At 40.6% G+C, this 12,061-nt stretch overlaps 1 protein-coding gene across 1 annotated transcript in view; it reads left to right on the top strand.

The window, feature by feature from the left end:
• ano8b (anoctamin 8b) overlaps nt 1-12,061 on the top strand; it is a 32,787-nt gene that overhangs the window by 7,048 nt on the left and 13,678 nt on the right. Inside the window, 2 exon segments of the mRNA XM_026345730.1 lie at nt 8,605-8,715; nt 9,385-9,517. Of these exon segments, the coding sequence (XP_026201515.1) occupies nt 8,605-8,715; nt 9,385-9,517 (244 nt within the window).

Raw genomic sequence — 12,061 nt, 5'->3', positions numbered from 1 at the left:
TTGTATTATTTTTTTGCAAACATCTTGTATTGATGATAGGAGAGTCAGACCAGCACATCCCAAAGATTCTCAGTGGGGTTCAGGTCTGGATACTGTGGTGGCCTAGCCATGTGTGAAAATGATGAAATAACCTGGTCACTCAGTATATTCAGGTAGTCATCTGACCTCACTTTACGTTGCTGAACCTAAACCTGACCAACTACAGCAACCCCAGATCATAGCACTGCCCCCACAGGCTTGTACAGTAGGCAATAGGCATGATTGGTGCATCACTTCACCTGCCTATCTACTTACTCTGATGCGCCCATCACTCTGGAACCCGGTAAATCTGGACTCATCAGACCACATGACCTTCTTCCATTGCTCCAGAATCCAATCTTTATGCTCCCCAGCAAATTGAAGCCTTTTCTTTTTTTTTTTTTTTATTAGTCTCTCTGTCAAAATTGATAGGCTTGAGCAATATAACCATGTCACAACTTTAGAAAACAATAAAATCAACTGCACAGTTGGGTTAAATTAGTTCAAACCTGCACTGATTACAAATTATTTAGTCACTGTATGCATCTTTTAATACAATATCTAAATTTCTATTCTTGCTTATAACAAATTAATCTGATTTGTTTTGTTCAGATTTCCATTTTGTTTGTTTGTTCATTTATGTATAATAGTGTTACTGACTGTCCTAACATTATTCTGTAGAAATCAGGATCAGAGCCTTCTTAAGCAAATTTTTGAAAAGCTGAAGAACTCAAAGCCATTAACGACGTCTTCCTCTGTGTGTCATTGAGCAGTAGAGGAAATGGGAGAATTGGTGTAGTAATGTACAGTAATCACTGGTTCTCTGGGTATTGATGTGACTTGTAGTCTCCCTCCCATCTTTCCTGTCCAGGAATTGACGATCATACCACACCCTTCAGAGTAACTGACTCAACACTACAGCATCCTTTCTCTAAATTTACCATCTTTATTTCTTCAATGGCTGTAATGCCCCCCATAATTTAGGATGTGACTTGATATACCCATTTTCACTGACATTTAAGGGAATGTCTCACAACACTGTGATGATAATAATAATTATAAATGACCTCCTGGGACACTGGATCCCTTCAGTTTTGATAAAATCAATCTCAGTTCTTAATTTTGTCCTAAATAGTTGTGAACACAGCTTTCCTACATAAAGGACTGACTCCCTGTGAAATGACTGATAACTGACTGCTTGATAAATTACTTACAGTGAGTCAGATGTAACGGGCCTACATTAGGCCCTAATGCTCTCTGTTAAAACTGCTTAAAAATGTATGAGTCTGTTTTTGCTGAATGCCTGACTGAGTCCTCCACATCACCCACTGTGAATAAGGAAAACGTCTGCATCATAGTTTAAAATTTGCATTGTAGTGCAGCAGGCTCCTCTCTTTGCCTTTACTTAAACATAGGAATATATTTTGGGGAATATTTAGTGTATTTGCTTTCTTGCCGAGTTAAATGAAGAGACTTATACCACAGTGATGTCTGTACATTGTGTGTCTGTGACAATATCTGCACACGAGCATCTCTACAGCTCACTACTAAACATGTTATGTAATGTTCCTTCAACATTTATTTCTTTAAAACATATAAGAAGTGCATCAACGTTGTCATCAAACTCTTGGCAAGAAAGCAAATATGTGTATTTCTCAAAATATCAGACCTTCAGTTCCTTTACCAATTAAAAATTCAATTGTTTGTGTTTTTCTTCAAGGCCATGCTGCATCTAATGTATCAAACATACTGAAAATATAGTGTTGCAGTGACCCTTAACCTGCTCCATACAACCCAGAAGTGACAACTAGCTTTAATTCATATTGTTTCTGTGTGTAATGCACGTCTTTTTGTTCTGTATTCAATCAGAAGACCCTTCCTCCACGCTGGCAGTTATCCACAACTCAAGAAGGAGGTCTGTGTGCTCCACAAAGGCTGCTATTCATTCCACTATATTCATTATCACCACTCGCTTATTCAGAATTTGTAATCCTCCTCTTGACAATGGTCAATTCATCCAGTTAGATAACTAGTCTGTGGTTGTCTGAAGGAGTAGTCTGCATCATGAAACGATTCATTCACTGGCTTCTGTTCATGACTATTACCTGACTGAATAGCACATAGCCTAATTTTCCTAATTTCCCTCATTTAACCCCAGCTTTCTGATAGATATGACTGCTCAATCCCAGCCTCATTGCCTTTCACTGAGGTAGCTCATTCAAAATAACCAGCTAACCTAGAATGCACCAGCGATTAGCCCACTTGGCAGAAAGATGGAAAGAGTGGGAAATGAAGGATTTAGTCAGGACAAGTGGGGGGTGGGGTGGGGGTGGAGACAAAGAATGATGTAGAGGAGGAAAAGAAGATAGGATGTGGAAAAGTCATACAGCCACAGTCAGGCTTTTTCCTTTCTACATGGTCTTGCCCCGTCTTTCTGGCTTGCTGCCACAGAGCCAGTGTCACATGTAATCATTGTAATTTTGAAGCCAAGGACAAATCCCTATTATCCTCCCTACTCCTGTTAATGAGGAAAACCAGAGTTCTGACATCCATGAGCGCTGACATCTTCATCCCATTCATCAAAAAGGTAGAACAGACACTTTCTCCCCCCCGTGGAACGACAGTCCTAATCAGTTGCTCGATGTTTTTAGCCATGCAACACCAGCTAGAGATCACCACTTTAGATTGGCATGAAGGTTTAGACATTTAGGATTCCTGTAACAACACAATAAACCAATAACAAGAATATTCATCTTCTATGACTGTGATCGTAGCTGTCAGGGTGAATATACTGGAATAATATGTGAAACAGATTTTTTTCTATTGTATCGATATTGTATGAGTGCAACACAGTACTGTACTACTCCTAGTGGCAGACATGATGATTTAGGAGACATTGTTATGTTTATGTTTGGAAGATGAAACATCAGCACTTTGTTAAACCCAGGTTTAATTATACCGCTCTTTAGCGTTCCCTTCTTTTCCCCTTTGCCTAGTTTGAAGGCATCATTCATAGGAGCTCTGTGTACTCAAAGATGACAAATATCTCTCGAGACAGCCCGAATGAAAGGGAAGAGGTGAGAGCTGAGAGACAGTAGATGAAAAGAAAGCATGAAGAGAAGGACGGACTGAAAGATTCTACCCCAAGGAAGCTAAGGGAGAGGATTTTGATGAGAGAAAGAGGCAGGAATGGCAATGCCAAAAAGATGTAAAGAGAGAGACTGAGAGGACCATGCATCGAAAAAGAGGAGAAGGCTGAGGTGAAAGAAAGTGAAGAGGGACAGGAGTGCTCTGCTGCAGCGGGAAGAGAGGCTTTCATATCATCTGAAAAACACATCTGCCAGTGGAAGAAAAAGATGCAATGTGGAATTGAGAGCGTCTGTGAATGTATGCAGACTGCGTTCAGTGGATTGCATTGGGAGGGTGCTGCGAGGTGGACGTTGCAACACGATATAAAGTGAGTCACAGTTAAGAAGTTGGAGAAAGGAGGCAGGGAAATGGGAGAAAGAAAAAGGGACAGATAAGAGGAGAAGGTGGGATATGGTTTGCATTTTTCTCTCAAGACATGTAGGCTGCAGAATCCACGGCTTGATTCGCACAATCTTCACAGGTTCAACAGTCCGATTTGGTTTTTATTTCAGACATTTCAGCTACTTGATTTGATGACTCAGTGTGCTCCTGTGGTTGCTGCACAGCTATATCCTGTATGTTTATGTGCAATAATGTCATATTCTTCATTTCTCTCCACGTGTGTGTGTGTGTTTTAGCGTGAGTCTCCATCTGAGCCTCTGTGTTATGTGTGTTTGTGTGTAGACAGGTGTGGGGTTGAGAACAGGATTGAAAAGGCCACTGTCTGTCAGTAGGTGTGGATTTGTCTAAACAGGACAGCAATTTGCAGTCAGGAACAGAGATTATTACTATTATTTAAGGAAATTCTTTAGTGTTTAAACCTGATTAGGATGTCCTTGCTATTTACTGATGTAACCGTTCTAATAGTTTTGTTTCATTTGTTTCACGCCTGTCCTATTGTTTGCTGTCCTCCCTGTGTGTCTTTTGGGTGTTCTGTCAGTCTGTTTGTCTACAGATATTACATTACTTCTGTGTGTTTGCACATGTCTTTCTGTCTCTCTGTTAAACTGACTAAGTAAGAATCAAATTCCAAAATGGCTTAATGCTGAAAAAACAGAAATCAGACTCTAGTCTGAAACCTCTTAGACAACACACACTGTTTTAAGAAATTAAAATTGAGTAGTTTTTCAAGAGATGTATTATAAAGTGAAAATCCTCAGCACTACATCAGTGCAGTAAATCTGCACTGCAGGCCTCAGTCACGAAGCGAAGCCCTTTGTCTTCTAGACATGCCAACTATATGTAGGCAATAAGATGCCACTAGTATTTCAGTAGCCTTCTCTGGAAAAATATCCTTTGTATAAATGATGTTTCTCAGTAGTTACAAAACACAAGCACAGCTTAGGTAGGATAAGACACTGGAAATGTAGAGTATGAACCGCAGTGGGCGTCACTCCTATGCAAAACACCAAAGCAATTAGTGCTAATTACTGCTAATTACCAAAGTGGCTTCCAGAAAAAACAGGAATCTTGCAGATTATCACTTTATCTGACTTTGTTTCATGCTGCTGCTAATTTTCTGCTAAAGTCCTGCTAACACTTTTTGTGACTTTCTCAATACAGTGTTTCAAGAAATTCATTGTGAGATTTAGATTTAAATAATCTTATAAAATGTGTCCGTATCTGTTTTCAGTATTGTCACATCATGCTATCCACTCTCTATGTATAATGCATATTAAGCAATATCACTGACATGCTGAATTATAAAAACATTTTTCTCAACCTAACCCAAACTTTGGTACTAGCTGCTTAAAAATTCAACAGAAAACTTTAAATAACCTCTACCTGGCCAAGTAAAATCTTCAACGTTGACCCAAAGCTGCTCCAGCCGAGCGTAAAGAGCAGCAGTTTCTGAAACAGACTCATGCAGTCAACAAAGACAGTGAATGCATCATCAAGTCTTTCTTTAAGTGTACGTGACCTTCATTTTAGTGCTTCACGCTAGTTTCATAACTGACTTACACTCTATTAATCTGGTCCTTCATATATCATGCGCATAGACAACTACCTGCGTGGACACACACATACAATGCCTCACAGAAATGCCTCAGAGAGACACCCTGCTTGTTACGCTTGCCTGGCTTCTGTCTGATAAGCATTAGCCCTGGAAGAGTCATCTCACAGTGAAGGCCATGAGTAATACAGGCTTTATCTTTATTACCGTGAGTCCTGGGCCAGCATGCTTTACAGCGGCCTGGTTCTGTTGCAGGTCCAAAGGCAGCTTTCAAACTCAGAAACGGTCTTATTTTTGCTGCCATAAACATTTGGGATTATTTCTGTGTAGTAGCTAATACAGTGTATAGAGATATTTGATTGACTGCCCTTGTGAAATCAATCACAGAGAATGAGATGGAGATAATGAGCTGTACCTGTGCATTAACTGAGTCCATTTAGCTTTCATATGAGTTTCAAGCAAACTTTGGAGTGCATTTTCTGCATGAAACCACAGCTGTACATGGTGTTTGTCATTTGTTACAGATAATTATCACCTTTCTTTGCCTTTACCTTCAGCTGCATTTACCTTTGGTTCTCTGACCTGCAGCTTCAGTCTCACACTGCTCTCATCTGTGTTGTTTAGATTCATCAGGCAGCTATTTTTCATAATCAAAGAATAGGTCTTTACACTACCTGCCCAGAACCAAACATGAGCCAGATGTACTTAGCAATTAGCTGGTAAACATAATGGAGCATTTAGCTGCTGATGAGACAGATGTTTCCCTCAGGAGTTGGAAGAGGTAGAAACAGAGGAGAGTGCAACTGTATTAACCAGGTGGAGTCCGACGTGATTCCAAATGAATGCTAATGCTGCATTGTATCGTCTGAATGTGTAAATAGGCAACTGCTGTACCACTGCAATTGTTGTTTTGATTTGCAAGTCCTAGGTAATGGTCACTCCTAAAACCCACTGACAATCCTGCTGCTCAACAACCTAAACTCTGCTCAACTGGCTGTAGTATCAGGTGTCCTGCTTTAAGGAAACAGTTTTATTGAATGGGACAGCAACATTTCTCATGACAGCTGAGAGGGGGTTTGTTTGTATGTTGCAAAAACGGCCTGTCACACACGCACGTGCAGCCTCAAACCTGTCAGACTGGTGGGATCAAAGCAACGGAGCCTAGATGGGCAATGTGTGAATCACTTTTCGTGTCCTACCAACAAAAATACAAATGCATGCAAAGGATCTAATCATTAGTTCAGTATTGGGGCTGATAAATGTCTGCACTGTGGAGGTGTTGAAGCTAATCTGCTGGCTGTTCCAGGAGTGTATGTTTGAGTGTGTGTGAATGTGTGTGTTGCCCTCAGTGATGAATACAGGACTCGTTAGCATTGCTGTCACGTCTCAGGACTGCCTGCAGCATTTCATTGAAAACACAGCGGAGTGACCAGTTAGATTTCTGGGTCTTCAGTACGACTCAGGATTAAAAGGTCTGAAGCACAGTGCCTTGCTCAGTTTCCTGTTCAGCCTGTTGATTGAAATGATGGGAGATGTTCTTCAGAGGGTAAGAGCAGCGTGGTACAAGATAAAGTCGTCACAACCTGTTTGTGAGTACTGAAAATCTAAATAATCGATAGTCAAAAGGTTCTGTTTGATGGAAACTGTTATTTTCTTCAATATGTACATGAGTACTTTCATTAATTTTAGTTATTTTTTATGTTTAATTTTATATTTATTTGATTTATATAGAGCATTTTACATTAGATACGGTTCTAGCCAGAGAGGGCACAGGGAACAAAAAACAAGACGAGGAAAAGGGAAACTGCACGACTGAGATCACTGCAGAGAATATTAAAATGAAATGCATACTGAAGAATAAATCATAAAGAACATTATAATAATAAAAAAACTATTACAAAGCAATAGTTTTTAAAGGATAATGAATAAAAAACGGAATAAAAGAAGATACTAAAATAGTACCACTGAGTCTGGAAGAACACAGCATGTGAGTAATAAAAAAGTATTAGGCTAATCTATAAAATCTGGTTTTGAGGAAAGACAGAGAGTGAGCCTGTAGACTGACTTCCACGAGAATAAGCTCTAGTGCAAAAGGGAAAACTTTGTTTATGCTACAGCTTTATGTTACATGTTGGTGTGTTGATGTATACATAATTTGAACATGAAACACAATCATCGGCTTTGTTTCTGGGAATGTCCCCTCTGTGGTTCTGTTACCACTGTCTGTTCCAGGAAGTAGTGGGACACCACGAGCTACAGCACAATGATGCTTTAATGTGACAGGTGTTTATTGGATTCACAGAACACACAAGAGTTCCAAGTGTGATTTACAGCATTGTGCCAGCACTGGTGATATCATGGTCAAATTCGCCACCTGACCTTCATGAGTGTGTATGTGATTACACCAGTGAGAGGATATATACAACATTATATTTTAGACATTTATTGTCTCTTTACTCATGGAGATCATACTATACTCCCTTTAAATATATAAAAATAGTGTGTAAGTGTATTTCTTATGATGAGTGTTACTAAACTTGCCTGTGTGTGATCTTTGGAAAGTGCCCCAGTTTCCAGCTCCCCCTTAGCGATCACAGGGCTGGTGTGGGACGGGCATACTCGACAGGCTTCTGTCATCATAATTCAGGACCTTGGAAACAGTTTTTGCACACTGTTGTCTGACAGCTGAACAGGGGCTGGGGTTTAAATGGCTGCAGAATCGTTTAGTGTCTCTATGTGTATTTCTTTAAACTATTGACCTTGCTGCCACTCTGAAGAAACTATCAGTCAGGATGTAAGACTTTAAGGGTGGGTGAGGAGGAATGAGGTTTGAGCATGGAGACAGTAATTGAAAATGTCATAAAAAGAAAGTTTTCAATGGCGTAACAGTATCCAACCCAGAGGAAATATATACTGTATGTAATATTCCTTCAGTCAGCTGCATCACAGGCATCTGTGTGATAATAATGTGACACTACGCTGTGTGAGCTATTTTTGGTGTGCTGTTGCCTTCAGAAGGAGAGACAAGGTAATTATACACAGGAGCTAAATTCACAGCTGTATATTCAGCATAGTTGCATTTTTTTTTTTTTTTTGCACCTTGAAGAGTATATTACTCAAGACCTGAGACTAAAAGCAGCACGGACTAATATCTGCAGGAACATTTGGAGTTGATTGAGCGGAGTGTTTCTCTGTGAATGTGATAATTGAGAGGCTGTGGATGAAGTGTGGGCTCTGGCCTTGGCGGAGCACGATTATTTCTGTCAGTCTCGTGTTGGGAGGCAAAGGGGGCATGACATTTAAATCTGTCCCATCAAGAAAGGTGATTTTGTTAGTGTGTGTGTGTGTGTGAGGGGGCAGCAGGCTATGGGTTTTTTTTTTTAGGAGCGGGGTTGCAGAAAATGTTAAAAATGTCATTGTGCCTTACACTGTTTCACTTTGAAAAGGTGACTCTCTCTCTCTCTCTCTCTCTCTCTGTTTCTTTCTCTGTTTCTGTCTCTCAGATAAGTTGTTTGGAAAGCGGCTGCTGCAGGCAGGGAGACACATCATGTCTCATAAGTCTTGGATGAAGACGGTGCCCACAGAGAACTGTGATGTCCTCATGACGTTTGCAGGTCAAGTATTTGACAGTCAAAGAAACACGCTTGTGTTATCTATGTTTGTGAGGAGGTGAAGGCCACTGTAAAGTCCTAACTCTTCAGTATCTTTGCTCCTAAGGTCTAAACATTTTTAGTGTGAAAGAGCAAACATATGCAGGCACAAACTCATCAAATGAACTTTTACTTCAATGCTTCAACGTTTACTGCAGCCCCACAAATGAAATGTGATATTTGATCTTATTCCCTTCCCGTTTTACAGATATAAAGTTGTAAATGTCCAGTGCTCATTCTCCACAGCAAAAGCTATTCTCTCTTATCCCATTTAAATTAATTTCAAATGAATATGTATCTCATAAAGAGCACAAAGACTCCTGAACACCACTGAGCAGCAGAAGGTTTATAACTATTATCTACATAAGAACGAATCAATACAGTTGTTATAATGTTGATGTTGGTGAGGTGATCTCTCTAACTTAGCCATATCCTTAGGATTAGGGAACCAGGTTCAGGATCGCTGAGTCTTTTATCCAGCTTTAGTGTTTGTTCATATGACACTTAACCTCCAGCTGCTGCTCAGCTCAGCAATAAATAGTGCAAGACGGTGGGAGTACTCTGCAGTTCCTGTGTACACTGATGCGTGGGCATGGTTAAAAATGTATTCTTATTTTTTATTTCCTTCCACAGACACTACAGATGACCACACGTTGCTATGGCTACTGAACCACATCCGGCTGGGAATCCCAGAGCTCATCATCCAAATCCGACATCATAAGCACACGCGAGTCTACGCATTCTTCGTCACCGCTACATACGAAAAGTAAGAACCCCCCCATCCAGAGGGAAGTCCGAGCCTCCACAAAGGTCGTTTGTCATCTAACATATGTAGAATACAGTACTACGGTATATTTAGCTGATTATGGATGTAAAAACACTGTAAATCAGAGAACTTTTTTACTGGTTCGTGTTAATTCTGTTATCTGTGTCTGAGTAATATTTAACTATATCTGTCATTTCTGCTTTGCTGTCGTGGACTCTTGGTGCAGTTACTGTTGTTTCACCTGTAGCATGTTACCCTGGACATAACAAGAATTTACAGCTGTACGTTTACTCCAGAGACACAGAAAATGAACAAGCTGGCTAATGAATAAGAGAACCTCTGTAGTAGTTTGAAGTTTCCTTATTTTTAAATGATACTACTGGAGCTGGGAAGTAAAAGACAACAATATCCCTGTAGTTCTGTGCTGGTATAAAATAGTACCTTCGTTTATCATGGAGTTATATTTAGCTGCAGCTATTGTAGGCACAGTAGTTTAACTCTTACACAGTGAATCATTAGCCTGGTGGATCAGCACCGCTCCTCTGCCTCTAGCTGCTGTGCTGCAGGTTATTTAAAGTTGTGCAGAAGGTTAGAGGCAGGTTAAACATATGGATTGTATTTACTCTGATTACACTGCCCAGACAGCCTCTTTTGTGTAAAAAAAAATTTACCACAGGAATTGGGGATGAGCCCAGGGTCATTTTAATCTCATCGTTGACTTTGGTGTATAAATACTGAGGAAAAACAATCCAGCAGACCAGGGTGGCACTCGTTGTTCCATACTGCATTTCACGGCTTGACAAATGTTCTAGTCCTCTGTGCTGACTGTGCATTTAACAATGGGCCACTCAAAAAAAAAAAACCCAAAACAAACAGTCTCAAGCAAATCTTTTACCTGTGAACGGAATAGAAATGGACAGATGGCCAGAGGGAGAGAAGAAGCAGAGTAAGTGATAGAGAAAGACAGAGACAAGACAAAAAAGAGAGAATGATGGAGGAAAAGGAAAGAGTGAGGAAAGGGAGTGCCGCTGGAGGATGGAGAGGGTGCTTTCTGAATGTGTGCCAGTGGGCTTCAGATGAACTACTCAAGGAAAGTGTTTGCTGTGTGACACGAGGCACATTCTCTCCTCTGTCTCACAACACACACACAGACACACACACAGACACACACACACACACACACATATCCCTGCTGTTAGATAGGTTGACCTACATTTAATGTGATAGAAAAGATAACCCACAAAGTATTTTATTGTCTCACCTTGGATAGTCGTTCTCTTTGCATACTGAGTGAGAATTTTCCTTCTTTCACTCAGCTGTGTGAGAACACGAACTGAGGGCTCCAGGTTTGTCATTTACCATATGTACACTTGTTGTTTTTTACTGTAATAAACAGCATTGTTCTTTCTCTATGCATTTGTTTTGAGAGGGATCAGTAGCCAGTGAAGAAAGTCGGTGTTGTTAATGAGTATGAGACCAGCTTTAGAGCAAATGGGGACCTGGGTTCAGTGGTGTGTTATGCTTTATTTTCAGAAATTCTCTTCACTGCTTTAAAAACAACTTGAGGAGAAAATAACAGTTTGGGCAATTAGCACACTCAGTGTGACACACGGCACAATAAAAGTCCTTTCCTTCTTTTATCACCTGACTTCCCATCAGCTACTCATCCCTAAGCTCTGACTGTTCTGCTGAGTTTCTATATTGTGTCTGATAGATATTTGCAAAATTAGCATAAACCTTACGCACAGCGCTCTCAGCAGTATTCTGCTCTTTTACAAGGTTAGCTGTGTCCAAACATTGCCTCCAAATTAAGGCTCTCATATCTGGAGAGAGTGAGTGTAAAAGGTGATAACATTTTTTGATTAAATAAGAGAGGGGGAGTCTCATTAAGATTCCTGGCAGCAGCAGGAGCCGCACACCTCTGAAGGGTTTGCAGTATTTAGCTTAGATTACTAAACAGTTGGTTTAAAGATGCAGCCCTGGTTTATTTCCTTAAACAAGGACCTTTATGCGATGGTGCTGCACACTAAGCAGTATTCACCGCTACACAGAGGCTTACACCTCACATTTCTGCTATAATCCATCATACAGTAGTGCCGAGCTCACCTCACTGTCCTGCTCCTCCGAGTTCTTGGAACTGCATGATGGATGGATGTTACAGGCCCACCGGAATTCCTGTATGCATGTATAGACTATATATATATGTGTTCATTTAAAAGACTGAGGTGAGCTGACAGATTGTGAGAGCAGAGGGCGTGGTGCTGCACTATTACTGTGATTTCAGCACAAAGCCGCTGGGAAGGACAGAAGGAGATGATGGGATGGAGGAGGAGGGGGGGGAGAAGGAGACAAAGAAGAAGACTGAGAGATAAAAGGATGAATAGTGATGGGGGAGAGGAAGGAGGAGGGTTTGATGGGAAATGAGCTGATGAGAGAGTGATGAGGTTGAGGCACTGGAGGAGAGTTGAGCTGACTTTAAGACTGTGAAGTGCCGTCCATCGTTGCTAATTGTGTTATTTGCTTTTGGTTTTCTTGTTCCTGTGG

The sequence above is a fragment of the Anabas testudineus genome, chromosome 4, assembly GCF_900324465.2.
Source record: "Anabas testudineus chromosome 4, fAnaTes1.2, whole genome shotgun sequence".
Classification (NCBI taxonomy): domain Eukaryota; kingdom Metazoa; phylum Chordata; class Actinopteri; order Anabantiformes; family Anabantidae; genus Anabas; species Anabas testudineus.
This window is presented reverse-complemented; position numbering and strand designations above follow the sequence as displayed.